Raw genomic sequence first — 15752 nt, 5'->3', positions numbered from 1 at the left:
CTCTTCTTCTTCTTCTTTTCTTCTTCTTCTTCTTCTTCTTCTTCTTCTTCTTCTTCTTCTTCTTCTTCTTCTTCTTCTTCTTCTTCTTCTTCTTCTTCTTCTTCTTCTTCTTCCTCTTCCTCTTCCTCTTCCTCTTCCTCTTCTTCTTCTTCTTCCTATAAGAATAGAATTAGTGACCCCTAAATCCCTTAGAATTGGCAGTAAAACTAGATGTATACTGATTTTTATCACTGAGTATCTAAATTCTAAATTTTTATGTGATATTATTTGTATCATTTAAGATTTCATAAATGAAATAATGTTAATGGATTCACAGTCCCCAGAGATTATGTGCATGCCTGCACATCCTCCCTAATGGAAACAGAAAGGCTAACATTTATAAATATACATCAGTCTCTAGGATATGCAGTAAGAATTTTCTCAGCTATTTTGCAATCTCTCTCCTCTTTGACTTCTATATCTATTTTGTTGGCATTGCCACTCATTTATGGAGAGTACACCTAACGTTTCTCTGAGCAAATGATAGTAATCAGAAGAATTTCCTTGCATCCCTCAGATCACACCTACCCATCAGCGTGCATGCTCAAGGAGTTAGTTGCCATGACTTCTTAATTCTTGTATGCATTGAAGCACTGGTGCTCCAGATCTATCCAGTGACTGCTCTTCAAAAATTTTTACCTTAACCATTTATGATGGCCTTTTCTCTGAGTCAGTTTCTATTCTGCAGGACTATTGACCTTAACTAGTAACCGCACACTCACCACATGCTACTCTCTAGAATTCTATAAAAATATTGTCCCTTGACCCCAGGACCAAATATACCCTTCCTAAATACAAACTAAAAGGTGGCAATACATTATGAGCAATTGTTAGAAGGAAAAAGAATTTGAGTCATTTAGTTGGGGGTTTTATTTTATTTTTAACCAAGCCTTGACCTTTATTAGAAAAGCCACAGATTTATTTCACTTTCTGACTCTGCGCTTGTGCCTTCAACACTTTCACAACAATTTTCTGCTCCTCAATAAGGAAAGCCCGCTTGATCCTGTCACGGACACACTTGGCACACATGGAGTCACCATAGGCCCGGCTGGCATGATTCATTGTCTTCGACAATCTCATGAGGACTTTCGGTCTCACAGCACAAACCCCTCTGAGTCGGCCTGGGAACACACGGCATGCTGATTTAGGTGCTTTTCCAACCTTCTTGGTGTAAAGGTAAACAATCCTGTTGCCAGGGGTTCGAGACAGCCTAGTTTTGTTGGAGGCTGTGTTGTAGGAGAGCCTACGACGGTATGTCAAAAGCTGGACCATTCTGAGTGCCTCTAAGCACCGTCCCCGGAAGAAGAAAAGGAAGGAACTTAGTTGGGGATTTTAATATTCCTATACAGTCCAAAGAATCATAGTGAAGAATGTTAAATTTAACAAAGGCTCTTAGTATTTTTTGTTAAGCTCCCAGTTCCAAGATATATTAGAAATGTGTATTATGATAATTAAGATAACTAAATGGAACTCTTGGTATACATTGTAGCCTAATTAATAAACCAATGCACTTTAAATAGCAAGAAAGTTTCCCTCTCTACCAGTACCCATCCACAGGCTCACTAATTCTATCTTTCTTCCTTAGTTTTTGTCTTACTTCAACTAAGGATTTCAGAATGCAAACAACAGGGCATGACTGAAATATTTTCTTAACATATAAAATAGCAAAGAACACAGAGAAATAAGTGCAAAAAACATTAAATCTGTCTTCCACTCTCTATTACTTTTTAAATGAGAGGATAAAAGATAACTTTTATAGTCTCATTCCTACGTGAAGCAAAGCTTCAATTAATTTGATTTCCAGAGCAAACTCAATCCTTTGGCTACCACTTAATTGATACACAGTATGAATTAGTAATCAATATTCAGTAGTGTCCATAAAGAACATAATTTTCTATCTGGATCAGCTATCAACATCCTGAAAGTATGAGAGACTTAAAAAAATAACATAACCAATCTTCCTAAAGGTCAAAATCAATCAGCTGCTTAGAAGTCATTTATGCAAATGTTAAATATATATTTTCCTTGGCTTTCCAGCTTCATGATCACTGACCCTCTGAATTTTAAATATATGTTGCTTATTTAAATTCAACTTATTGCCAGTCAGTCCAAATAGCAAGCTCCACAGAGAGGAACTGATAGACAAAAATAAAACATGGGGAAGTTGAGAGTATCTGGCATCAAAAATGTCTCCGTAGGATCCAAGTAAGTAAAGCACAGGATGAAATGAATTGGAACTGAATCTATCTGCATTAGGGATTGAACATGATGTGCTCAGTAGGATGGCCTGAAACACTTCACTGAACAATAGAAAAATAACTTGAATATTTCAACCATGTTCCAGCATTCCCAAGTGAGCATTAAAGGCTTATCCTATTTCAGCCATTTTATTTCTTAAACTAAAGAGTTTCCTAATATAGCTTTTAAAATTATGTACATCTTTTGCCTTTATGTGTAGTCAAGAGTTCTAATATAATTGTAGCTCTGCCCTGGATAACACTTTCATTTTGTAATTTCTGAGATTATTTTGGTTATTATTGTGTCTGTTGGTGTTAATACGTGCTGACTTTTCACTCGTTCTTCTCTGCCTGATTCACACTGGCATACGTAATGTGGAGCAGGTCCGTGTTCTCTGAGGAAGATCTAATTTTGTCCTCTTTATTGAACAATTAACTGCAGTGATAAGAAATTGTAGCTTCTTGGGATTTATTGGTGTGTGTGTGTGTGTGTGTGTGTGTTTGTACTGGGTAAAAGTAATAAGGCTGGCTACATATTTGGATGACAAAAGTTTATTTTTTACTAGAGGTGAAGATGGAAAAACAGACAGACTGGGAATCTTGAAGTCTCTCACCTACATTTTAGAGTGACCATGTTCTCTATCTCCCAACCTGCTCTTTTTGCATACATTCCTGCTATCTTCCTCTTATCAGGGCACCTGTTAGATCATAAAACATTATTTAATCTTTTTATATTATTTTTGAAGTTAGCATATATTTACATTGTTTCTCCTTTAACTTTCTTTTTTTTTTTTTTTTTTTTTTTTTTTTTTNCGAGACAGGGTTTCTCTGTGGCTTTGGAGCCTGTCCTGGAACTAGCTCTGTAGACCAGGCTGGTCTCGAACTCACAGAGATCCACCTGCCTCTGCCTCCCGAGTGCTGGGATTAAAGGCGTGCGCCACCATCGCACGGCCTCCCTTAACTTTATTCCATTCAAAACTTCCCATGTATTTCTCCTCGCCATCTTTCAAACTGCATTTTTTTTCATTAAGTTTTATTATCCACATTATGCATACACACACGTATTCATAAATATAATTAACTTGTATAGTTGCTGATTGTTTTGTTTGTTGCTTGCTTTTAAATGTGGGTGATGAGTATTTAAATTACAGGTCTCATGCTTGTGGAGCAACAGTTCTTGCTCACTAAACTAACTCTCCAGTCCCCAATGATAACTCTAAATAGCACAGTTGTAATCATTAGCACAGATTCTCCACAAACTTCCAATACGTAAAACTGTGGAATAATGCAAAATGCGGTTTTGAGGATGTTGTTCCACTATCACTCTGTATTTTTACTCTTCTTTTACTTGAATAATGAGACTTGTATGTATGTTTTCAGAGCTGAGAATAAGAGGATCTTAGTTAGGGTTTCTATGACTGTGATGAAACACCATGACCAAAGGAACTCGGAGAAGAAAAGGTTTATTTTAGCTCACAGTTCCACATCACAGTCTAGGAAGTTAGGACAGGAACCTGAGGCACTAAGTTGGAGGCAGAAACTGAAGTAGAAGCCATGAAGGAATACTGCTTACTGGCTTCCTCATTTGCTTACCTGATTTCTTTTACCATCTATGATTGTGAACCCAGGGGTGCTACCCACCATTCCCATGAACCATTAATAAAGAAAATACCTTACATTGACTAAATGCAATATAATGTTGCAGAATATTTGTTTACATTGTGTGAAATGTGTCGCTGTGATAGGTTTAATAAAGAGCTGAATGACCAATAACTAGGCAGGAGAGATAAACCATATTTTCAGGGAAAGAGAGGAAAGAGAGGAAGAGGAGAAGAAATCTAGGATGTATGGATTACACTAAGGAGATTCCAGGAGCCGTGGAACAAGTTGGATATAGAAAAATGGAGAAAAGGTTAAGGAAGAAAGCCACATGGTAGAATGTAGATTAATAGCTATAAGTTAATTTAAGTTATAAAAGATAGATGAGGAAAAGCAAAAGTTAAAGGCCAACCTTTCATAATTAATAAGAAGTCTTTGTGCCATTATTTGGGAACAGGTTGGCAAGACAGGAAAAGACATTTCACAATCTTATAAAGGCATTTTTGATGTGGCTCCCTTTTCTCAAATAATTCTTGCTTGAGTCAAATGGACATGAAACTAGCCAGCATAAAGTCATATTTTCAAATAAAACCACATAGCGGGCATTGGGTTCTAGAATTTCAAAACGTGAATGGGAAGATGGGGAGCCTATACAGTCTATAAAATCCTCTAGAATATATCATTGAGACTATCTTTTCAAGTAAAAGGAATGTAAAAATATAGAGTAATTGTGGAACAAAATCTTTAAAACCATTTTGCATTATTCCACAATGTTATGCGTTGGAACTTTGTGGAGAATCTGTGCTTACGATTATAACTACGCTATTTAGAGTTGTCATCCGCAACTAGAGAGATAGTTCAGTGAATAGGAGACATTGCCCCGAAAGCATGAAACCTTAAATACTCCTCACCCACATTAAACAAACAAACTGACAAGCAAAATAAAAGACAAACAAACAAACAACAACAACAAAACTGAGCTGTTGCTGACCCTTCCTGTGACACCAGCACTAGAACGCTAAATAGATGAATCTCAAAATTTCACTCTCTAGGCAGACTGGAGGAAACAGGGAACTCTAGGTTCAATAGAAACCCTGCCTCCAAACAATAAGGCAGAGAGTAACAGGGGAAGACACTGAATCTCCTGCTCTGGTTTCTGTGGAGTACCCTAGCAGTTATCTGCATACACCACACACACAACATGCAACACACACATACACACATGATGACATTTTGTAAAGAGTTCGGACAAAGAAAGTATCTCTTTTGAAGCATAAAAATCTAGACAAAGTCAGTCTAGATAAAAGATACTGTAAATTTAAAAAGTATGTAATTAACTTTCTAACTAACAATCTGTCCAATTTTCTTGAATGAATTAATTAATTGGAGATTTAAAAATATGTATCATTGAGAATTTTATTTAAAATTGCTAATGTCATCTGAAAATATGAAAAAATAAAGTAAAAGGTTTTATACACAATAACTAGAACATACTTTCTGGGGGCCAGAGGGATGGTTTGATGGTTATGAACACTTACAGCTCCTCTAGAAGACCCCATTTTGGTTCCTAGCGCCTTTCAACCACCTGAAGCTCCAGTGTTAGAGGATTTGACACCATCTTCTGGCTTTCAAGCAAGCCAGTTACATCATGATACACATGCATAAATTCAGGGAAAACACTCATATACAAAAATATTAAAATTTTTAAAATATGCACTTGTGGTTAATTTTATATGTATTTTACTAGAAGTAAATAAATAAAAATATTGAATTGATCATGGAATGAACAAGGCTTCTATTCGCCATGGTCCTTACTTTGTAGTTCTGAAAACTGAGTTTGCTTTTCTACAGTACAAGAATTAACCCCATAAAGTCAAATGTTCATGATGCCTTCTTGGATCCCCCAATTAGAGAAAAATTGTCACCACTTAATTATATGTCTACACTGGGTGCTGGTGGCACACCTTTAATCCTAGCATCCAGGTGACAGAGGTAGGCAGATCTCTGTGAGGTCAAAGTCAGTCTTGTTTACAGAGTGATTGCCAGGGCAAACGGGGCTACAAAGAGAAACCCTGTCAAAAAATAGTCAAGCAACAATAAAACAGTTATAGACTACCAGAGAAAGCTAGCCCTTTGACTCCACTATATTAGGAGTCTGTGTGTTTGTGTGTATACATATAACATGCAACCTATGTGTAGAAAATATTGAATAACATTCTACAGAAACACACACATACTTCTCATCATATAATCTCCGTGCTCATTCTCACAATTATGTAGATTCCTTATAATGTTCTTAAATAAATTTAAATCATGTCTTTAGCAATCAGTTTCATAAATTCTGTATTCAATCTTTATTTTTGTTTTTTATTTTCATTTTATTTTATAGTTTTATTCTTAATTTTTCTTAAAAATATGCAAAAGCAAAAGTTCCTGCAATATAAGAATATCAGAGGAAGATAAATTAAAAAATGAAAGCAAACAAACAACAGAAACCCCTGAACTGTTCATAGTTCCTCCACTCCTCCACCCTTACTCCCATTGATGTACATAGCATTTGTGTATCTGTCAGTGAAGTTTCCAGCATAAAACTTACCAAAGTTATTTTCCATTAGATGATAAGATAAGCACTTCTTACAATTTAACATATCTCATGTTTATTCCTGAAGACTGATTGGCAGACAGGTGAGCCATTTAGTGTTTTCATCAAATGTGCCAACAATCCCTCCTCTGATAAACACATTGACTGATCTCCACTCATAGGTCTGACTGGATCCTTTGCTTTTACTAATGAAATGTGAATGAATTTACACGTGACCTGTCCAGACAATCTTTGAGAAAGAAATGCTTACTTTGGCACATTCCCTCTTTCCTTTTGCACTGACAATCTACATATTAGAAAGTGAGAAAAACTCTGGATGTTGCTGATGGAAAAAAATAATGGAAAGAAGTAGGAACCATTGTCATCTTAACATAATGGGACTTGTAAATTTTTACAGCAGAACATCAAGGTTTTTCTGTGCTGATGTAAACAATATACAGCCTTGTACTTTTAATACTGCACAACTAACTTATAGTCACATGTCTATTTACATTCAATTGTGTGACTGTTGGACTGTTCTTCACAAAACAGACAGCTGATGCACATGGACATACATAAGTTATTCTTCTGATTATAATTTCCCAGCACTGAAATTTTCAACTAAAAACTTGATGAGTGGATAATGAAAATATGATATATGTATACCATGATATTTTATGTATGATGTAGGAGTTTCTTCTATCTATCTGTTGCTTTCATTGGTTAATTAATAAAGAAAACCACTTGGCCTGATAGGTTAGAACATAGGTAAATGGGGAAGACTGACCAGAATGCTGAAAGAAGGCAATGAGGCAGACGCCATAGCTCTCCTCTCTGAGATGGACGCAGGTTAGGATTTTCCCAGTAAGCCACCACCTCGTGGTGCTACACACATTAATAGAAATGGGTTAATCAAGATGTGAGAGGTAGCCATTAAGAGGCTAGAGCTAATGGGCCAAGCAGTGTTTAAATGAATACAATTTGTGTGTTGTTATTTTGGGTGTTAAGCTAGCCATGCGAGAGCCAGGCAGAACGAAAATAGGCCTGCTTGCCTTGCCACTACATATGTAAGAGTAAGAAAAATTAAATTATAAAATTTTCACGTAAATAGATAGAACTGGAAAGAAAAGGTAACCCATAAGAGATCTGTAAACACATTTGCCACATGGTCTCTATTATAGCTGAATCCTAGTTTCAAATCTTTAGATGTCTGTAATTGATGTGGGATTCCCTCTGTATGCTATCAATTTGTTTTATTACCATTGGTTAATGAATAGTGCTTCTTTGGCCTATGGAAGAGAAGAATATAACCAGGCTGGGAGAGATAGAGAAAGAGCATACACATAGTTAAGGAGACACCATATAGCTGCCGAAAAAAGAAAGATGCTTGCTGGAAACTTGCCAGTAAGCCACAGCCTTGTGGTGATACACAGATTAAGAGACATGGGGCAATTTAAGATGTAAGTGTTAATTAATAAGAAGTCTGAGCTAACAGGCCAAACAGTGTTGTAATTAATACAGGTTCTATAGGATTGTTTGGGTCTGAATATCCAGGAAATGTGAAGCAGTCTCTGGATGCACGAAGAAGTCGGGAAACTAGAAAAGGCCATTGCTTGGTCAAGAAGGTTTGGGGGCTTTTAAGGAAAGACGTGGTGTGAAGATGGAAAAAGGATGATGGGAAAAGATTTCAGTGTAAAGGGGTTTGAAGAGGAGGAAAGAAGATGGAAAGTGGCAAGAATAGCTAACAATAAAGATGGTTGAAAAAGCCATATGAGTCTAAGTGGAGATATTTTATACAGACATTGTGCTTTTTTCCTGAATTATAGGTTGTCAAAAAAAAGTTCAATACAAGGGATGGGATTTAACTCTTCTTGTGTTTGGTTAATGAGTCCCAGAGTCTCCCAGATAAAACAGGCTATTGTCATTGTTCTTGGCTGCCCACCAGTACTGGATAGTAAGGTGTTACTGGTGAAGATACCACCCACTTGCAATAAAGAACATGAAGAAATCAAGATAGCACTGATGGAAGAGCTTTTATAGCAAGGAAAGTTACTGTACAGGCTTATCAGCAGTGTTACCCATCTGTGCACCCTGTGAGCAATAATGATGACCTCCCTGAAAAGATATGCCCATAGTACAATAGTGTGATGAATGTATGAGAGCAACCACCCATTGTCTAATTGAACTTAACTTCTGATTTATAGGACAGTTGTCATTTGCTAAATGAACACAGTATCCCAATGATTTCTGAATACTTATCTCTCTATAGTCTTAGAATAGTGCAGCTGTCAGTTATCTTCAGAGAAACATTGCTTTACAATGGAGGACAACTAAATACAGACAGCATCCAATTTGTCAGAAAACAGAGGATGGGTACCACTGGAGTTCTCAGCCTTAAATAAGACATCGTGTCATGCTTCCTCTTCACATGGCTCAGCGAGTATGATGAAAGAGGGGTAAAAGATTGTAAGAGACAAAGGTTGGGGATGGCTAGTGATAAACGAATGTCGTCTGGACATACAAAGGTGGCTACACTCACGAGTTCAAAGTTTTTCTGGTTATCTTCACAAGAACTACACAAAATCAAACCAGTAAAAATTCAGGCATAGATGAAAGAGGAACTTCTGAATTGAGAACCTTTGAGAACTGAATGTTGCTAGAACAAGGAGAGTCACCTTTCTTAAAGAAAGTGGCCTTTGTGAGGATATGTAGTCTCCTATGACCCTATACCCTTGCACAGAAGGAGAGCACCGGCTGAACTAACTCAGTGAACTATTAAAAGAGATCATGAAGTGGGGGGAGGAGTGCAGTTTGGGAGGCATTGTAGGGGAAATCGAGGGTGATATGATGAAAACACAACATATGAAGTATGAAATTCTCAGAAAGTCTGAGAATCTCAAAGCAAACAGTTTTGAGTTCACCTCTTCTCTTTCCCCACTTTCCCTCCACAAATCTTCATTCTCATTCTTTCTTAGAAAAGGTGCTGATATATGGATAATCTCAGGATCAGAATTCTCATGTGTATGAAGTCAAGCTGAAAAGAAATCACAGAAAATGTACAGAAGATCAACATGTATGACTTCGGTGGTTTTAATAAAAATGCATATCCATGAAACAGTTGCTGTGACCACTGTCCGCATTTTGTTTTATATTTAGTGGTGAGCTATGAATCAATCAATACTTCCTAGTTAGTGTAGATGTTGACTAAAACAAATCAGTGTCTCTGGAACTTCACCTAAGCATTTGACAGGGCCACAATGCACAATTCTCTGAAACTAAGAAGTCTTTTACGGTTTGAATTAATTTACCCTAAGCTTTAATATTTAATGGTTTTACTTTCCATATTCATGATTATATAGCTATTAACTAGATTTTGGTTTTTTTTTTTTTTTTGGTTTGTTTGTTTCTTTGTTTTTTAGACAGGGTTTCTCTGTGTAATAGTCCTGGCTGGCCTAGACCAAGCTAGTCTTGAACTCACTGAGATCCTGCTGCTTTTATCTTCCAAGTACTGGGATTAAAGGTTGGATGTTTTTCTTTAAGGTCCATTGCATTCAGAAGTGTTTCTGAGTGGCATGTTTTAATTTTTTTAACCATCCACAAATCTGGCCCTTTGCATAAAACTCTGGTTTTAAAAGTTATAGATAAATAAACCAAAAAATATAACAAAACAAATCAACATTTTAAACTTTGATTAATTTTTAATGTGTTTGTGTATGTGGGTGTTTTGCCATCAGAGATCAGAAGAAGGTGTCTGATCTCTGAAACTGGAGTTACAAATGGTTATGAGGCAACATGGGGTAGCTGGTAATTAAACCCAGGTATTCTGGAAGGACAATATGTGTTTTTAACCAACAACTCATCTCTGTTGTCCCTTAATCGATATTGTTAATTGAATACACTTAACTTATTTGCTTGAGAAGAAAATATATGAACTGGGACTGGTGAGCTGGTGCCATGGGTCAAGGTGCACTGTGACCAAGCCTGATAACTTGAGTTTGATTCGCAAGACACACCTGGTGAAACAAGAGAACCAATTCTTGCAAGTTATCCTTTGACCTCCACATGGAGAAATTCATATATGTGTGTAGCGTGCACACACAAATACACACAAAAAAAATGTAATAAAATTTATAAAGAAAAATACTGAACTATAAATTGATAAGAGATGATGTGACCAGAATAGATTACTTTCTGCAGCCATGAAAGAATGCTGATTGAGAAGAATGCAGACAGAGGCAAAGAGAAACAGGTTACTTGCATGCCCGTCATCTAGTACTTTAACTGTCTCATAATAGAGGCACAGCAGGTTGTTAACAATCAATTTAAGCATAAAAACAAAAAGGATAAAAGGAGGCTTTAGATGATTAAATTTTTGCCAGAAGTCATGATAAAAATGTAATAAAATTAAGCTACTTCCAAGTTCATGTCCAGTGCATTGTCCCAAGAGCCACCAAGAACTCTAATATAATATAGCCATAATTTCAAGAAGGAAAAAACAGTGGGGAAAAGAAAGCTAGAGGACAAGAAACTGTTTGTATATTTATAGTGTGCGGGACACTAGGATTTTCTGAAGCTCTCAAGAGAGGAAAGTGATTCTCTGTCTCACTTATGAAGATGAAAGCGGGAGAATATACTGCCAAAATTGCTCTCTGAATCATTTCCGTAGAGAGTAAATAAGAAAAGATTCCCTACAATCTGCAAACTTTCAGCATATATCAGGGAACGAGTTTCAGTCTGTTAAGTGTTGAAGTCCAGGAGTTGAATTAGTGGGTCTTTGGTTTTGAAAAGAAGAACCCCCAGATCTGTGTGTGCGCTGAATGAATGTGTTCAAAGGACTTCATATTCTGCCTCAAGCCTTCTATTTCTAGTCATTTTATTTTTCACTTATTTGTAGCCATTTTGGTGCAAAAGTCAGCAACTATGATTATGTGCATTCAATGAGAACTGTTGTCTAGATAAAAATCAAAGAACAAAAAAATTATAAACTATTATAAAAATTTTCAATATGAATTAAAGTTCAGAACAGACACATATGGAGGCCCGCAGACATACACACACAGCTACATAGGGATATTCTTATCCACGAATTCTCAAAAAGAGGTGAAGGGCATGGACCCAAGACTTAATTTCCTCGCATGACATCTCTGCTTCAGTTACTGAAATGATTCTAAAATCTAAGCAAGTGAATGAAGACTGAAATAGACACACGCAGAAAAGTAAATTATCATGCTGGCAAAAGTCCTTTTAAAAGTAAGATGATGCGGTGTCTGTAAATCTAAAACCGAATAACAAGTAGCATACAAAGATACTGACTGCTACATTAGTCTCAGCGATATGCAAATCACAATGCTTTTAAAAAAAAATCTGTCTCACCGCTTCCCATCATTGACTGTGATGTGACCAACAGCAAGCTCCCACACCCCAGCTGCCGTGCCTTTCCTACCCTGAAGCTGTGATCTAAATAAGTCCTCCTCCTGAGTAGCTCCCTGTCAGGTTATTTGGCGGCAGTAAAGAGAAAAATAATAAATATTAGAAAATTTGTACTGAGAAATAGAGAAATTGCCGCAATAAACCAGAGGATATGCTCTGCAGGCCTTCAGAACGGGTTTGTAGGCAGAACTGCAAATGTTGTGGAGGAGCAAACTGAATAGCTACTAGAATGTTGTGTGCAAAGCTGAATGAGTCATTTTAATGGGAGTGTGGAAGACCGGAATTCCCACAGATAGGTAGACAGGAAGACTGTGCTTGAGAGAGGAACAAGAACCTCATTGGAAATAGAGTAGAAGCCATTTGTGTTACATTCTGATAAGAATTCTAGCCACGGGGCTGGAGAGATGGCTCAGTAAATAAGAACATTTGCTCCTCTTTCAGAGTACTTGTCTTAGTTAGGGTTTCTTTGCTGTGAAGAGACACCATGACCATGGCAACTCTTGAAAAGGAAAACATTTCATTGTGGTTGCTTGCTCCAGTTCAAAGGTTTAGTTCATTATCTTTGTGGTGGGAAGCAAGGCGGCATGCAGGCAGACATGGTGCTGGAGAAAAAAACTGAGGGTTCTAACATCTTGATTCACAGGCAATAGGAAGTAGTCTGTCTCCCTCGACATGGTTTGAACATATATGAGATCTCAAAGCCTCCCTCCACAGCAACACACCTCACCCAGCAGAGCCATACTTCCCAATAATGTCATTCCCTGAGAGCTTATCAGGGCGAATTGCATTCAAACTGCCATAGGCCCGTGTTAGTTCAGTTTCCAGCACCCACATCACAAGATTCTCCCAGTTACAACTCAAGGAAATTTTATGCCCCTTCTCTCCTTTGCAGGAACCGGCAAACATTTATGTGCACACAGGTAAACACACACACACACACAAAAATGAATCGTGAGTAAAAAGGAAATATAACTGTTTTCTGTCTCTGTCCTGATAAACACAGTGAAGCTGAATTTTAAAATAATGAACAAAGTTGTAGAGTAATTTTAAGACAGAAAGCATGTATCTATGTTGTGCTATTGTTCACTGTGTAGCCCCCAAGGTGGCTTACCAGGGAAGATCTTAACCTGTGTCTGTCTGGAGTGGGAGAATCATGGCGGCTCACTGACTCAGCTTTCTTTCTCCCAGCATTCTGTTCTGTTTACTCCACCCACCTAAGGGTTGGCCTATCAAATGGGCATAGGCAGTTTCTTTATTAATTAACCAATGAAAGCAACAGATCAGAAAGAAATCACTCCCACATCATTTCCCCTTTTATTTTGATGTTTTCATACACACTTTTGTATTATAGGTAGGTCACCATTCCCAACTTCCTTCCCTTTCAATTTGTTACTACCTCCTGCTTACTACCTCCTAGAACGCCCTCAAATTCCCATCTTTGTTTCTTCTTTCAGGTCATATGTTATCTGTTACCCTCGATTTCACACTTGTGCACATGTGTATACACACACACACACACACTTAAGTTCTCGTATCTCTTTTCCTCTCATGATTTTTTTTTGGCCCTTCAATGGCATGCACACATACCAAAACATAAAAATTGAAATCTAGAGTCCACATATGTAAAATATATGGCATTTTCCTGAGTTTAGCTTATTTTACCTAACACAATCATGTCCAATCTCATCTATTTTTCTGTGAAACCATGAATTCATTTTTAACAGTCATTTATTATACTTTATTTTTAAATGCACTTTATTTTAAATTTTTAAATACAGTTTAATAAAATGTCATTGTGTATTTCTAATCACAATTTCTTTATGAATTTACCTGTTGATTGATATCTAGTCTTATTGTATTTCTTTCCCATCATAAATAGTACTGCAATAAACATTGATATTCAAATATTTCTGAAATAGATTTACATGTATACCATGGGAGGGTATGGATCTCCTTAGGGACCTCCCCAATGATCCCACAGCATCTGAGCCATGTACAACATCTCCAGCAGTGTCTGAGAGATCCTCCTTTTTCATACCCTCAACAAATCTACTATTGATTCTTTTAATTATACCATTCTGACTGGAGTGCAATGGAAGCTCAAAGCAGGTTTAATTGTCTTTTTCCTGGTTGCTAAGCATATCGAATCCTTTCTAAAATATTTATTAGCTTCCTATATCTTCTTTGGAGTATTATCTATTTAAATCATCAGCTCATTTTTTATTAGAAATTGTTTTGATTTTTAATTTTTCAGTTATTTGCATTTTCTAGATATTAGGCCTCTGTCTGAGCAGAAAGAATTGGAAAAGATTTTCTCAAACCACTTTGTTCTACTGGTTATTTCCTTTGGTTAGTTTGTATAGAGATTTGTAAGCACTATTTATCATTTAAAATAACTAACTAGAGCGTTGGCAAGGCAGTGCACTCCTTTAATCACAACACTTCAGAGGCAGAGACAAGTGGATCATTATGAGTTGAAAGACACACTGATTTATATAACAATTTCCAGGCAAGCCAGGGTTACATAGTGATATCCTCTCTCAAAAGATCCAAAGAGAAGGAACATAAACAAAATATTTTTTATTTGTTCTTTATGTTGATCCTTTAATCTGAATTTCATTAATTTCCTCTTAATATTTACTATTCTTTGCTATATATGACTGTTACTGTTTGAATTGCTCTTGTCTTTGTAATATCACAAACTGCATCATTAGGTCTTTTTAATTTGAGATCACTCTTGTTTTTATTGCAAGAATTTATAGATATAAACTTTATGTTCTATGCTGGCTTAATTCTTGGCTCAGGATTATTGCTTCCTTAACAAAACTTAACTTTTATTTCCATATTTATTTATACTCATCATATACAAAGAGGAAAACATCTGATAGCAGAAACTGGGTCCTTAATTCTTCATTTATAACTGAAAAAAATTTCAATAAGATCTTCAGCAAAATTATGGTTTCATAGCACCCATAGCCTGTTTCATATGTCTCAGATTTAATCCTAAGAAAGCAAGAGATTATACATTGGATTTGACCAATTAGAATTTACTCTGAGATAAGGGCTGTAGGAACAAGTCTGAAGGACAATGGATGGAAAAACGGATAGACAGGTGAAAACATGAGTAAACGAATGGACTGATTGATGAGCAGATGGCAACTCACTTGGAAACATTTCCAAATGCAATCTGTTTCTATTTGTGTGGATTACAAAGCTTTGCTTAACATCATACTCAAACCATGAAGCTAATATTGGGACCTCTATTGCCAATCTCTCTACAAATCAGATGTACAAACACTAAAGTAATTAATGGTTTTTAACTTGGGTCTTATGTGATTTTAGAACTCTTTCTAGTCATAACTGATTTCATGAAAGAGAATGTATTTTTAGAAATAATAGATAAACCTTTAAAAGACAGGTAGTCAAATACAGTCATGCCTCTCAATTTGTGGGATGAAATATGTTAATAAGACTAGTTTAGGGAATTTGGTTATAGAATATGTAAGAATTTTGTATGCTGATTTTGTACCCTGCTACTTTGATACAAGATTTTATCAGACCCCAGAGTTTTATTAGTGGAGTTTTGTAAGATCTTTAGAGATGACATCGTGGGCTGGTGAGATGAGTCAGCAGATAACGATGAATTAGTGGTGATATATGAGACATGGTGAAAGATGAAGAAAACAGATACAAATCAACAGCCCCTATTCCTATAAGAGAAAGAATTAAAGCAAAAATGTATATAAGCCTAGGTGGGTTTTTACATGGAAAATAAGAGGCAAGCTGGTGCCAAGCCACATCACACTGCTTGAACCCAGCCAGGACCAACAGTAGCTACTTGGGAGGTGCTCTGTCCTGCAATGGAG

General features: G+C 36.6%; 1 protein-coding gene across 1 annotated transcript; it reads right to left on the bottom strand.

The window, feature by feature from the left end:
* Nucleotides 1-957: 957 nt before the first annotated feature.
* LOC126500666 (60S ribosomal protein L34-like) lies at nt 958-1318 on the bottom strand. Its single transcript, XM_050140741.1, has one exon. It carries the CDS (start codon nt 1309-1311, stop codon nt 958-960), a length of 354 nt encoding a protein of 117 aa, XP_049996698.1. The 5' UTR covers nt 1312-1318.
* Between the last annotated feature and the right edge of the window lie 14434 nt (nt 1319-15752).

This window comes from Alexandromys fortis, unplaced genomic scaffold (genome assembly GCF_014885135.2).
Source record: "Alexandromys fortis isolate MF-2015 unplaced genomic scaffold, M_Fortis_MF-2015_v1.1 scaffold_46, whole genome shotgun sequence".
In the NCBI taxonomy this organism is placed as follows: Eukaryota; Metazoa; Chordata; class Mammalia; order Rodentia; family Cricetidae; genus Alexandromys; species Alexandromys fortis.
Note: the sequence above shows the minus strand (reverse complement) of the source record. Positions and strands in the feature narration are given on the sequence as shown.

What these genes read in the sequence shown, in the direction of transcription:
- LOC126500666 (XM_050140741.1), bottom strand. Translation starts at nt 1,311, where the DNA reads ATGGTCCAGCTTTTGACATACCGTCGTAGGCTCTCCTACAACACAGCC.